We start from the raw sequence: 15,144 nt of genomic DNA on the forward strand, positions 1-15,144 counted from the left end.
AAAAAAAAAAAAAAAAAAAAGTAACATAAGAGATCAATAATTTTTTCAATAAAGTACAACACAATCTTTTTATTGTCATGCTCAAAAAATACCTAATAAACCACTTAGTTTCCTTGGACATTCACTTCTCAGCAAGTCAGGTTAGCATTTGGACATAGAATTGGTTTAATGAAAAAAGGAATGATCTTCGATGTTAAATTAATGTTCCCATTTCCAAGTGATATTAAATTGGAGAAATTTTTTTCAAAGAAATAGAATATTTACATATCACCATTACTTAATTGTAATACTATGTTTTTATAAAATGAGAATTCTTATATAAATAGTAGTTTAGAAAGATAAAATTTACTTTGAGTGAACTGAATATGGAATTACAGTGCTTCAATTTTATATCACATTTTAACTGAGCATACAAAGTGCTAACAGAAGGAAAGTGTTAACATTTAATTGTCTGTGAAACATTTTCAAGGAGTTAGCTTTGATGTGAAAAAAATATAATTGTTGGTTAGAGAACTATAAAGCTGTAAGCTGGAGACATGAACCTAACAAAAATCCTTTGAATAAAAAATAGGGAAATCACAATAACTAGTCCTAAAAATGCCTATCTGACAAAGGAATCTTTTTTTCCTGACCTTTCTATTTTCAAATACAGAAAGGTCATAAAGAATATTCACCTGTTATGCCACCACTCATGTTTTACTGATTTATTAGCACTGGAGACCTGGTTAGCCATTCCCTAGATAAGAAGGAGGGAATGGTAGACGGTCCATGCTCAAGCTGAATCAACTCAATTCTGTTGTCTGGATGAAAAGTAAAAAGGCAGTATCTCAGTCAAAAGTCTCTAAATTATGGATGGTAATATATCCTGTAACCCTATATCTGGATGACTGGATTTTGCTCTTTACATCCAGATGTCTGGCATCACGCAGACACAACCTCTGTGGTTCAATCAGTCAGCAACTTTCACTGAAAAGCCCCCTTGTGCTGAACAACTCAGGGAGGGTGCATGGGCTCACCCTCGTGCATGGGCTACTACAAAATCCTCTTAATTATTCTTCCTATTCCACATTATCAGAATAATAAAATACCATTTTTGAAAACTTCATTACTTTCTTAAAATACTTTTGCCTCAGATTTCCACTCAACTCTGGATTGCTACAAAGGACTGTAATAGGAGAATTTACAAGAAACCCCAATGTAAATTGATCGTGTCACATAACACTTTGTTATGAAGGTCTGTAAGTCCTTCCTTGGCAATAACCTGCAGTTGGTAGCACCCTATTTCTTGAGTGGCTTTTATGTTTAATTATATATAATGTATATCAAAACAGTTCCAGATACATAGTAGTACTCTGTGAATTTAGGTAACTCATCTACTATTATTGATAATACCTGTGAAACTCAGTTTCTAATGCAAGAAGTGTTTAATAAATGTGTTTTCAAAATGGTTTTTCTTAACTTTAGTACCATATTTCTTTGCTGTAAAGTCCCATTGACTATAAGATGTCCAACTTGATGGAATTTTTTGAATGGAAAAAAAAGGCCCTTAAATATAGACAAACATTAAATGTAGGTACACACTGTAAATCTCAGATGAATTTTATAAACATTTCAGTATGGAAAATGATGCTTACCAAAAAAACACACAATTGTTTCTAGAGCCACAGCTGCTGTTATTATTACAATTCCCTTCTGCCTTTTGTTCCAAGAAAACTGAATTAATTGCCTTAAGAAAAGTATAAAATCAAAAATGACCCTAAAATTAGGGGCATATAATGCTACAAAAAGAAATAAGGAGGTAGAAGATGAGTTCAGTTCCATCTATGTTGAGATTACCATCAAAGGGGAAATGTTAACTGGCCAGGGAAAAGATGAACCGGCCACTGAAGGAAAACCTGCAAATTAGCATTTGAAAAATATTTAATGTGAATCTCTTAATTGCAGATCTGCTCAAGCCAGCTCAAATGTAAGAGTCATGAGGATTTGTTAAATAAATCACTTGGTCCCATGGATACTAAATCTGTAGGATGCTTCTGAAATCAAGGTGATTTCAAAGATTTCTGCCTCAGGAGTTTGTGGGTCTTCATCTAAGTTTCAACCATTACATTTCCTTTTATATGAATTATTACTTGATGAGTGTTCATTATGTATTAAGCACTAGGTCAAGCATTTTTTATTTATCTTATCTCATGTCATTCTTACAACACTATGATTTACATTATGTTATCCACATCTATAAGGATGAAAACAGCTTTTGAAGTCATTTCCCTAATGCTCATCTTACTCTCTGTTGGTTTCTTCTATTCTCTTCTAATGTCAACCCTTCTATGACCCCATCTACCTAATGACCTTTCAATTTAGTTTTCATTATTAAATAGTGATATTTTTCTGTCTCTAAGCCTAAATTCCTGTGGGGAAGGAAGAATCTGTTCATTTCTTTTTTTTTTTTAATTTTTTTATTAGTTGCTCAAAACATTACAATGATCTTGACGTATCATACATTTGATTCAAATGGGGTACGTAATCTTATTTTTCCACGTGTACAGATTGCAGTATCACATTGGTTATACAGCCACGTTTATACATAGGGCCATACTAGTGTCTACTGTATTCTGCTACCCTTCCTATCCCCCCTTCCTCTCCCCTCCCCTCCCATCACCTCTTTCTACCCAATCTACTGTGACATGTTTCTCTCTATTTTTTCTTCCCCCTCACACCATCTTATGTGTACTTTTGCATAACAATGAGGGTCTCCTGATCTTCCATGCAATTCCCCTTCTCTCTCCCATTCTCACGCACCGCTCGTCCCTATTTAATGGTAATCTTCTTCTCATGCTCTTCCTCCCTGCTCTGTTTTGAGTCCCCCCCCTTATATCAAAGAAGACATTCTGCATTTGTTTTTTAGGGATTGGCTAGCTTCACTTAGCATAATCTGCTCTAATGCCATCCATTTCCCTGCCAATGCCATGATTTTGTTATTTTTTAGTGCTGAGTAATATTCAATTGTGTATAAATGCCACATTTTTTTAACCATTCATCTATTGAAGGGCATCTGGGTTGGTTCCACAGTCTAGCTATTGTGAATTGTGCTGCTATGAACATTGATGTAGCTGTGTCCCTGTTGTATGCTCTTTTTAGGTCTTTTGGGTATAGTCCGAGAAGGGGAATAGCTGGGTCAAATGGTGGTTCCATTCCCAGCTTTCCGAGGAATCTCCATACTGCTTTCCAAATTGGCTGAACCAATTTGCAGTCCCACCAGCAATGCACAAGTGTACCCTTTTCCCCACATCCTCACCAGCACTTGTTATTGTTTGACTTCATAATGGCTGCCATTCTTACTGGAATCTGTTTATTTCAATGCATATATCTGAATCAAACTATAACCAACATACATACATGTTTATCAGTATATGGGTTAGCTGCTTTCAGGTCAGGTAACTATCTCTAACTGATTTACCTATACTAGAAAAACTGGATAGGCCAACTAAAGCTACCTATGGGACAGCTTTCCTTCAAAGATGGTATGGATGAGACAATGGCAGAAATATCTCTGTTGTAAGAAATAGGTAGAAGGTGACACTATGGAGATTAAAGAAGTCCAGAGTAGACCAAAAGGAGAAATGTTCACATGACATAGACCTATAATGTATAAAGATTGGCTAGAATAAGAGAAGTCAATGGAAGGGACCAAATAAAACAGAAAATTAGAAGAACCAATAGGAAAATAGAAAATGGCATTGTAACGATTTGGATCTAGAAGCTTACCAAAAAAGCTCACATTTGCTGCAGCCAAGCTTGGACGTATGGCTTTAAGGCAGAGATTAATGCTGTACCCTCATTAGTAGACTAATCCTTGTGATGTGTTAATAATTTGAATGGACTTCTTGGTGGTAGCTACAGGCAGGTGAGGCATGGATGGAGGTCACTTGGGGTGAGCCTTTTCAGGGCTATATTTTGTCCCTAGCTCCTTTCTCCCCTCCCCTCCCCTCCCCTCTCCTCTTCTCTCCTCTTCTTTTTCCCTCCTGCCACCCCTCTGTCTCTGTCTCTGTCTTTCTCTCTCTTCCTTCCTAGCTGCCATAGGCTGATCAGCTTCCTCTACCATGCCTTTCCACCATGATGTTTTGTCTTACCTCTGGCCCAGAGCTATAGAGTCAGCTGAACATGGACTGAACCTCTGAAACCATGAGCCCAAAATAAAATTTTCCTCCTATAAGTTGTTTTGACAGGTATTTTGGTTAGAATGACAAAACAAAACAAACAAACAAAACAACAACAAAAAACCAATCCTGAATAACTCAGGTATCAAGGAATCTATGAGAGGGCTGGGGGTATAGCTCAGTTGGTAGAGTGCTTGCCTTGCATGCACAAGGCCCTGGGTTCAATCCCCAGCACCACACAAAAAAAAATTATGATAAAGAAGTTTGAAAAATAAGAATACATTCTATAATGGCAAATGCTTCAACAATATCAATTAATTCACTGTATAAACATGCACACAATTTGCCATACTACATTGTTTGTGTATGTACACACACATACATATATGTAAACAGATAGATAAGAATATATTAATACAAAAGTCAGTTTCTCCTTAAAATTCAAGATGCTTCTGTGACCTCATATGTGACTTGGGGTGGGGAGTAGTGTATCACATACATTCACCAGTAGATATCACTTGTAATCCAATTCAATTCTGACCCTACCTACCAGGAGATATTATCGGATCTTGCAGATTGGGGACTCAGTTCTAGAAGACTTGTGTTATTCATCCTGTCACTAAAATCTCCAGTTTGTTTAACCTGTACTTCTGACCCACCAGTTATAATCAGTCTCCCCACAACCCCTTCGCTGAGTTCTATTAATTTTCTAGAGCAGCTCACAGAATTCAGAGAAGCACTTGACATAAATTTACCAGTTTATTTTAAAGTATGTTACAAAGAACACAACTAACAAGATGCATAGGGTAAGGTGTGAGGTGAGGGGTGTGAAACTTCCCCAGTGTCTCTAGGAATATCATCCTTCAGGAACTTCCATATGTTCAGCTATCTGGAAGAAGTCTGTTGGGGTTTTGTGGCAGCTTCATTACATAAACATGATTGATTAAATCATTGTCCATCAGTGATCATCTCAACCTTCAGCCCCTCTTCCCTCCTGTGAGGCTGTGTCAAGGGGCTGAATGCCCCAACCCTCTAATTGTGACCTGAGCTACCCAGGGGTCAACTCATTACCACACAAAGAGATAGTTAGCACTTTGTAGATACAAAGTTGTTTGCCAAGAAACTGGATGAATATCAAATATATATTTTATAATATCACAATATATTTCCTCCCATAGCCCAGAGGACACAGGATTTATCATGAACACATTCTTGTTGCTGTCATAATGGAGGCAAAAAAATGTTAATTAATTACAAAAACGGATGAACAATTTTAATTGTGGCATATTGAGACCATAGAGAAAGAAGATTTGATACTGTGAGAATGTTCATGACAAACTTGCCTTAGAACTGATAGCCTAAGCTGAGCACAAGGCACATACTTCTAGTCCTAGCTACTCTAGCTGAGGTAGGACATTTGCTGGAGCCCAGGGCTGCCAGGCCATAGTGTATTCACACTAAGCTTGGTATCAATAGAGTGGCCTCCAGTAGAAGAGAAACATCAGATTGTCTGCATCAGAAATGGAGCAGGTGAAAACTTATGACTGAGCTGAGATCTAAAAGAATGAGAATTAACAAGGTGAAGTAGAAGAGAGAACATTGTAGGCAGAAAAGAATGTGTAAAGCCCCTTTGGGCTTGATAAAAGGCCCTTCTGAGCAGATGTGGAGACAGAGCAGGGGCTTGACTAGAAAGGAGTAATACTAGAAGAGGTAGATAGGAGTCTGCCATGCTAAAATCGTGTGGGTCATGTCAACAGAGCTTCTTCTGTTTTTACTGTACATGCAATAAGCTTAGAGGGGAAATGGAATAGATGACATGATCAGATGAATATTCTGAGACACTTGCTCTGGGTGCAATATGTAGAAGATACCAGAGTGGTTATGTTAATCAACTTTCTGTTGCTGTGATATTTTCTCAGGTATTTACCTGAGAAAATCAACTTATGGGGGAAAGACATATTTTGGTTCACGCTTTCTGAGATTTCCATCCGTGGTCAGCTGGATTCATTACTATGGGTTTCTGGCAAGGCAGAACATCATAGCAGGGAATATCTGAAGGAGCAAAGCTGCTTACTTCATGGTAGTGGGGTAGCAAAAAGAGAGAGAAGAGCCAGGGGGCAAACTACAGTTTTCAAGGGCACATCTCTGATAACCTACTTCCTCCTAGGCCCAACCCCTAAAGTTATTAATTCATGAATTAATCCATGTCGAGGTCAGAGCCCATGATCCAATTATCTGCCAAAGACCCCATCTCTGAACCCTGCTGAACTGGAGACCAAGCCTTTAAAAATGTGAACTTTTGGGGAACATTTTAGATCCAAACCATAACAGTAGTATTATGCAAGTTTATTTCTGCTTCAATTAACAAAGTTCCTACCCACTCGTACTAATTTAAGAAAAAGATCATTTGTTGGCTCCAAAATTGTAAGCTGTGGCCAAGAGAAGATATTCATACATTTTAGGATCCAGTTGCTCTATGTTATTTTCAGCTATATATCTCTGTGCATCACAGCTCTGCTTTGTACTGTGTTCACTTTATTTTTAGGCAGGTCTCCTTTCTAAGGGTAAGATGACAGCTGGCAGCCTAGAGGCAAAAATCTCATATATTATCATTGCAATAGAAAGAGAGCCTCCTTTTCCCAGTAGCTCCAGCAAAATTTCCAGAACTGGCACTTACAGAGCAACTTGGTTCCCATGTCAATCCATGAAACAATCATTATGGCCACAGGAAAAAAAAAAATGTACTCATGAACTGAACAACTGCTCACTTTTGGAGCCAAGTTGTTCTATTGATTCTACCTGAACAGCATGACCCGAGAAAAGGAAATGGACAGCCCACCCCCCAAAACATGAGTGCTATAGTAGAAGTAGGAGATTGACAGGAATTATAGAGGGACAGATTAAGAAGATCTTATGATAGTCCCAGAGAAAAATAACCATAATTTGGATTAAAGGTAGAGATCTGGGAAGTATTTAGGAGAGTAAATCAATAGGATTTTATAATGAATCGGTTAAGAGGATGGAGAGAGAGAGTTATGAGATAACAGAATAAGGCCTAAAATTCATGTTTACATAGCTGCTAATATCATTCACTGGCAGTGTTAACATTGGAAGGAGATCAATTTTGGAGGTAGCAAGAGAGGGGAATATGATGAACTTAATTTGGAATATGTTGAGATGCCATTGAGACTTCTGAGAGATTTTGGAACATTTGGGTGTATAGGACTTAAGATTGGGGGAGACATCTGGCATAGATGTATAAACTTTCCCAGGACTGAAACAGTCCATTGATTTGAAAGTTATTGATGACTATGGACAGTGATGGACAGAAGAAGAAATCAGTGGAGTGGGTAAATGATAAGGATGTGGAGACAGTTATTATGGTAGATTAAACACGGAATCAAATTCATTACTGTTTCCTCCACTCAAGGAGGAGTTAACTTTGCTTCCTGTTGATTTTGTGCTCCCTTTAGTAACTTTCTTGACCAAAAGAATACAGCAGAAGTAATGTTCTGGGCCTTCCAATACTAAGTCATAAGGAATTTCTAATACGAATTCATAAGAAGCCTTGCAACTCTTGCCTGAGTCTCCTGAAACATGTACTGTGAAGAAACTCAAATAGCTAACTGTGTTTTCTTGGGCAAATGATAAAACTCCTTAAGCCTCCATTTCCTTATATGCATAATGATTAGCACTCAATAATTGCTAGTTGCTGCTTTATCACTATTCCCAAGTGATAGAGAAGTGAATTAAATGATATAGAAATAGGATTTCTTATTTTCCCCTTAACAAAGAATTACTTATTTAAGATTATAAGACTAATAATTTTAGTGATGACTATTTATAATCTTATCATAAGCTAAATCACAAATCAACAAAAGTATCATAATAAGAATTCTTAAAGAAAATAAATTTGATGGCCTGTGCTTTTGGGACAATATGGAGACATTCAGTGGTGATATTTTCAGAGATACTTTGCCATTTGAGCAGAGCTTTTCTGAAGTTACAAATAGCTGCACTCTGATATCCAGAAATACCACCTCCACAAGTCAAAGAATTATATTACCACTTTAACCTAGTAACTGTCATAAGAGAAAATTTCAGGAAATACCGCTCTCAGATTAATCTGAGAATTGTTAAGAATACCATATAAATAGCAATTTACAGTTATTATATAGCCATTAATTTTATCTGTATTGCATCTTTCAAATGAGAGGAAAATGAGACAATCAAGACATCCTGAGTTGTACAGCATCTTGCTTTCAAATACCATTTACCAGTTTCCATGATCTCATTGGATTCAGTTTTCATATGTAACTTAGTGAACTTGCATTTCCCAGGCATGAGGAAAAGAGATGCTCTTTGGACTCATTTCTTGAGAACCTCTTCCCTATCAGATTTGCAGATGAAGATAGGGACATTGCCCTAGTTGCTTCTAAAATTTGATGGTTGCTTGTTGTTATGGTTTAGATATGTGGTGTCCCTCAAAATCTCATGCATGAGACAATGCAAGAAAATGTAGAGGTGAAATGATTGGGTTACAAGGGCCTTAACCTAATCAGTGCATTAACCCCCTGTTAGGGATTAACTGAGCAGTGGTAATGATGGGCAGGTAGGGTGTGTCTGAAGGAGGTGGATTCCTGGAGGCACGACTTTGAGGTACATAGTTTGTCCTGTTGACCAGACTGTTCTCCTTCTCCCTCCCTCTCTTTCTCTCTCTCCCCCCACTCTCTCCCTGCTTCTTGGTTCCATATTCTGAGCATTTTCCCTCTATCACACTCTTGCACCATTATGTTGTGCCTTACCTCAGGCTCAGAGCAAAGGAGTCAGCCAACTATGGACTCAGACCTCTGAAACTATGAGCCCCCAAACTTTTCTTCCTCTAATTGTTCTTGTCAGGTCCTTTGGTCACAGCAGCAAAAAGGCTCTCACCAGATGAGGTGAAGGGCTCTGATACAAACTCAGAGGTAGCTCAGTTGTTCACTCCTGGAGATGTATAGATGGCAGAAACCTCTCCTCACTCAAAACATTTTGTTTGTTCCACTCCTTTTCCCCTGCTACTTTCTTGAAGTAAGAAAGACTTCTCTGGATCTGAACCCATGGAAAACCAATTTACAAAGGCTTTTTATCCAAAAATAAGCATATATAGCTGCAAGTGATGTGTTGTACTGGGCCATTTACTGAGTAGACACTAGTATTCAATGCTGGTACATTGGAAATAGGAGTAATTGTCCAACCTGGCACAAATCCTATTGTCTTTAAGCAAACGATACTGACAGTTTGCATTAAATCCAGATCCCTGGAAAAGCTCTAAAAACTCAATCATTATTATATTTACTAAGAATATCGAATACACTTGCAAAGTTATAGAAGTAAATGGGATTTGGTAAAGAAAAATTAGTTCCCTTGAATTAATAGTTTTCTGTCATTTATCTGCTTAGTTTTTATGAAATAGAACAAAATGTGAATTGAATTTTTAAAAAATATTTGAAAAGGTTTTTCTTTCTCATTCTAAAAACAAATCCTCAACCTCTCTACAGAAATATCAAAAGGAAAAAAAACGTGCCTAGCATACTGTCTAATATAAGTGAATAACTCAAATTTGTGTTGAAACCTTATATAAATCTCTATCATGACCTCTTGAATTCTCTTCACCTAAAATCCTTATACCCCCAAGTCAGTGATACTCCCAAAGCACTTACTTGTGTGCCAAAAGTCAGTATTCCATATCAGGCCATGATACTAACATCGTATCATGTTGATTTTACAATGACCTCAATATTTTTTTTTAGTAATCAGTCCTTCTCCTTCCTGTATCAAATGATTTAGATTCCTTTAAGCCTGGTGACTGGACAAACACAGAAAACCCATCAGAAAGAAAGGGAATGTTTCTGAGAACATTATCATTGCCAAACTCTAACAGAGACTGTCTGCTTTGGCTAGTATAAGTAACCACAAACCCTTAGCAATTTTAAATTAAGGCACAAATTAGAGGGTGAAATAAGTATTTATATTTGTTCTTTGTTAACAGCTGTTTTTAATGTTTCAGGGCTGTTTCTTTCTTATTTCTCTCTAGTGCAAACTTGGGAGAATTATCCCAAGGTTGTTTCAACCTAATTTTCCACTTAATCATTTCATTTTTCATCTCAATTCTTTCTGGAAGAGCTTTAAGGTGATGACATATGTCCATTTCTCTCCCTCCTTTCTCTCTCTCTCTCTCTCTCTCTCTCTCTCTCACACACACACACACACACACACACACACAATTATTAAACTCAAAAAAGAAGATAACCACAGCCTGAAGTCTGCTTCTCTTAGGGATCCTTTGAATTAGTTTTCTTATGCTGGCACTCTAACAACACAGAAAGTCAGTCCAATTCCTTTAAACAATTTTAATGACAATATTAACATATTAATATATCAAGATGGTTTCGGGCAGGAAGGAAAAGTAAATAAGACTTAACTCATGATTTCTAAGTTATTGTAGATATTAAAATCATGTAATATTGTGCGGTCTTTTAGCTTAAACATGTTGTACTGAAGAACTTTTACTTTCCCTTCACACACACACAAAACTTGACATTATATATAAAATAATAAGATAAAGGAAAAGGTTTCCTTTAACAGGCTCCCTTGAAATATGTTTAAAATAGAAATATGATATTTTCACTTGTGACATCAAGAGTTCCTAAAGTAGTCCATGGGATGGTAAATATTCAGATTTACCTATAAAACAACTGTTTATGTTCAGCCCACCTTTAAAGATTTCACGTTAATGACTGATGACATGATTAGGGTTGTTCTTTTAAAAAGTTAAGAACCAAAATATTTCTTTTTTTTTAATTTTAATATTTATTTTTAAGTTATCGGCGGACACAACATCTTTGTTTTGTATGTGGTGCTGAGGATCGAACCCCGGGCCGCACGCATGCCAGCCGAGCGCGCTACCGCTTGAGCCACATCCCCAGCCCCCCAAAATATTTCTTTTAGTAAACAATTTTATTTATGGTGGAATTTCCAAAATTTCTTATATCTTGAAATTATCCACAAAGTACTATTTAGTGCTTACATTGAAAAGATGCATTTCTTATCAGAAATTTCTTATTGATATAAGAAAAGATCAAAGTATATACCATAAGGCAGTATTGCTCTATTTTTATTTAATACAATATAACAAAAGATTAACGAGAAAAGCAAAAGTTAAATATATTTCAAATTCCCTGTAACTGATTCCAGATATTAAAATGCTTTGAAGAAAAAAATAAAGATCTAAACAACAAAGATATTATTTTGATGAGCAATATTTATATAAAAAATATAAGTTAAGCATTGCAACAAGCTACCCTCAATGAATTACCTCCACCAGAAATAATATTATTGGAACTAATAACTAAAGAAAAGAAGATGAAGTTAAAGACAAAGAAGAAGAAAAGGAGGAGAAGGAGAAAGTATTAATTGTAACCATAACTTTTAGTTAAATATGCTTTCTTATAAAGTGGCAAGGTAATATGTACAAATTTACAACTGAAAAGAAATCATTATATACATGTTGTCTTCATTTTGGACTTGTTGGCCTTCTCCTCTTGGATAATGGGCCTTCCTGGCAAAACTGATCCAGACTAGGTATTTAGTTCATAGCACGTGATAGATAAGCCTGGAACTAGAAGCCCCTGGAGTTGCAGGCTGCAAATCAGTGCTGACAACTGGAGAGAGAGAGGCCGGGTCCTGGAAAGGCAACCCAGGTTGCTCTGAGGAGGTGATCCGATCCACAATGCTGGACAAGCAATCCAAGCTGGATAACGAGCTTTTATCTGAAGCATATACTAACAATACAAGGGGAAAAACATTAAAAGAAATTATCCCTAGATAGACAGACTTGCTTATTTGACCCTTAAGCTACAGGTCAGCTCTTTTGACACCAAAGGTCAGGTGATCACAGAAAGCCTGATATAGAATTTGCAGCAAATATCTGGCAATTCCTGAGGGTGGAGTGTGGAGTGAGGAAGCCCCCTGGTAATATTTCAAGGAAAAGTGGGGGGGGTTGCAATTGGGAGCAGAAAATGTGAATGTATTTTATTCTGCCACAACCTCTCCACAAGAGCCTTCCCTTTCCTTCCCTTTACCAATACTACCTGGAAGAATAGACTCTTCTATGATAGACTGAATTGTGAGGTTGAACTGGCCTTTAAATGCTTCTGAGATTATCAATTCTTACCATTTGACACATCAGGACAGTAGACGGTGTCAAAACTGCTGCTCTTTCTGGACCAGACAGGACTATTACATTCAGGCTATAATACAAGAAACAAAAGATACTTGTTTTCAGGTTTGGCAAAATATGCCCTGACTTAGGGCAAGGCAGTGCTTGCCATAAGCTCTGTAAACTGACCACTCTCAGTCACCTTCATTGCCTTGATTTAGGAAGGGTTAGCCCTCTCCAAATTGCCAGGGCACAGAGGTCAATCTCTGTACTGGGAGAAGAGGAGAACAACAGCAAAGCAAAGAGGGGTGGAATTCAGCAGCAATGTGCATTGGGTTAACCATGCAAAATGGATTGGAATAGAAGGAAGCCACACTAATTCTGGGAGAGAATATTTTCCCAGGGCAAAAACACATTAAAACCTGGCAGCATTGGAGCAAAAGCCCTCTGAAAAGAATGCACCAACAATCTTCCAGCCAGGCCTCAGCAGAGCCTGGACTGTGGCCATGATGTTTTTTATTTCTTCATTAAGTAATACACTCTGGGGCAGGAAGAGCTTCAGATAGTTGCCTTTAGATATTAATATATGGCAGGGGCTGCTGGTGATATAATTTGGAAATAAACCAAGTAATGGAGAAAATATCATAGCACCTATCTTGGTGCCAAATCTCTACTACAATGTCTATCTACAACCTGCTAGGAAGTCAAACTAAAATGGTATTCGAGGATTTTTTTCCTGGCATGTTTCTAAATCTGGACACCACTTTTGTCTTAAAGCCACTCAACAACTGCCTGCACCCCAGCCTATTTCACCCCACCTGATTTAATTGGGGTCTGAAGGAGTTTTAGAAAAGATTGGGGAAGCTGAGGGTAGGTACCACAGCTGTGACTTACCATGCCATCTGAGCAGTTGGAGGTGGGGCTGGTGGGCTCTGAGCAGCTCTGTCCCGGCAGGCTGTAGTAGTTCTCCACCTGTTCCCTCAACAGCTCCTGCAAGCTCTCGATGTAGCGGATGGCATTTCTGAGGATCTCCACCTTGGGTAGCCTCTGGTTGGGGTTAGTCGTGGTGCATCTCTTGAGCGTCTCGAAAGCCTGGTTGACCTTCTTCAGGCGTCTCCGCTCACGCATCGTGGCTGCCTTCCGCCGATCCATGGTGGTGGACTTCCTCTTGCACGCTTTGCAGGCCCACATGAGGCAGTGACCAGCCTGGTGGTGGCCGGTAGGCGCTCGCACGTGCTCGTCCTCGTCTGAGCCCTGCAGCTCTGCTTTGTGCGCCCCGAAGGCACCCATTCGTGGCTCGAACTCATCCCCAAACTCACCCTCAGGGGACGGGATACAGGAGCCATCGTAAAAGTACTCAGAAGGTGAGAACTGGCAGCCGTCCATCATGTCCATCCTGCAAACCGGCCAGCAGTGCACCTATAGACAGCAGCGGGAGAGAGAAAGGAGAAACGCGAACCTGGGGCCACTGCAGTCGGGCAAATCCCAGGCGGAGCTCACTGGTTGGTTTCCCCGGTAATTAACAAGGGCAGACGCCCGTTGGCCTGGGTCGGCCGGCTGGGGTTGGGGCTCTTTATATATTCTTGGGGGTGGGGGAGGGAGGCTGGTCCCAGTAGTCGGGCACTATTAGCATATCCCACCGCAACCCCCGCAGGGGCTGTCTGGGCAAACCTCTGCCTTTCCTCTGGAGACAATTTGCTGTTTACTCCTCCCCCCCCCCCCCCCCACTTTTTGATGCTAATGGCTTTACTGCAGTTCTGCTGGGACGGGCATGGTTTCCCTACCAGCTCACTTGCACTCTACTAACCTAAATTAAGGGACCACCTAGAGTGTAACAAAGGAAACGGAGAACAACTTATGGCAGTTGTTCACTCACAACAGAATTAATAGTGATTAAGAGTCAACAGAACTCCCTACTTTTCAGCTGACACCGAAAGCCTACTTGCCCTTTCAGTCTTGGACATGATAAATCAACCAATCTGGGGAGGTTTCTGTCTGTCTCTGTTTTTCCTTTCTTTCTCCCCGTGAAATATTTCCTAGCAGTTTTTTTTTTTTTCAATGAATTCGATAATGGTTGCTAAAAACTTGAAGTGACCCTTTCAATCATGGAGTGATTCCAGAGTTTCTTTTTCTTTTACCAGCTATTTTGAATGGATTGAGGTGAGTAAAATTCTGATCAGGGTGTCATTTCATAGGCGTTACGTGAATGGGGAGAGATGGGTGGGAGCTTCCTTAAGACAGCACTCGCTTGGCGCTCTCCCTGTTATTTCTTAGGTGGGCTAAGGAGAGCCAGTAGACCGGGCACGTTCCTTCCGCCCTTGCTTTCTTCCTTTCTCCCTTCTCCACATATTCGCTGAGCGCCTCCTACATCGTGCGAGGGCTGGGCTAGACCCTGAGCAGGCCGATGATCCGCACTGAAAGGGTCTCTACAGTGGCAATGGAAGAAGTCCCGTTTTAGACCTCAGACTCCCCGCAAAATCCTTTTCCAGGACCGAGTCTCCTTTTTTCCCTTTCTCTGCTCCGCCCGATCATTTCTACAGACTAAACAGCCAAACTGGGCTTTGGGGTCGCTAATTTTCTGCCTTCAGGCAAACTAACACCGTTACAGATGCGTCCCAGCTGCCGGCACAGCATCCCCAGCTAGTGTAAAATTTCCAACTCTTCCAACCAGGAGTGACTTCACACACTTCAATGACAAAAGCCTTCCAGTAAAGCAATCCCCAGCAGCAGTCTTTGAAATTTTGGTGGATAGAAGGCAAGTGACATTTAAATAATAATCTATTCAAT

The 15,144-nt window shown here is 39.2% G+C and overlaps 1 protein-coding gene across 1 annotated transcript; it reads right to left on the reverse strand.

Moving 5' to 3' along the window:
* Positions 1-11,745: 11,745 nt before the first annotated feature.
* Positions 11,746-13,795, reverse strand: Myf5 (myogenic factor 5). The gene is made up of 3 exons (XM_015482658.2): positions 13,252-13,795; positions 12,373-12,448; positions 11,746-11,980 (listed from the first exon to the last, which is right to left on the reverse strand). Exons 1-3 carry the CDS (start codon positions 13,750-13,752, stop codon positions 11,790-11,792), a joined length of 768 nt encoding a protein of 255 aa, XP_015338144.1. The 5' UTR covers positions 13,753-13,795; the 3' UTR covers positions 11,746-11,789.
* Positions 13,796-15,144: the final 1,349 nt, after the last annotated feature.

Source organism: Marmota marmota, unplaced genomic scaffold, assembly GCF_001458135.2.
Source record: "Marmota marmota marmota unplaced genomic scaffold, marMar, whole genome shotgun sequence".
Taxonomy (NCBI): Eukaryota; Metazoa; Chordata; class Mammalia; order Rodentia; family Sciuridae; genus Marmota; species Marmota marmota.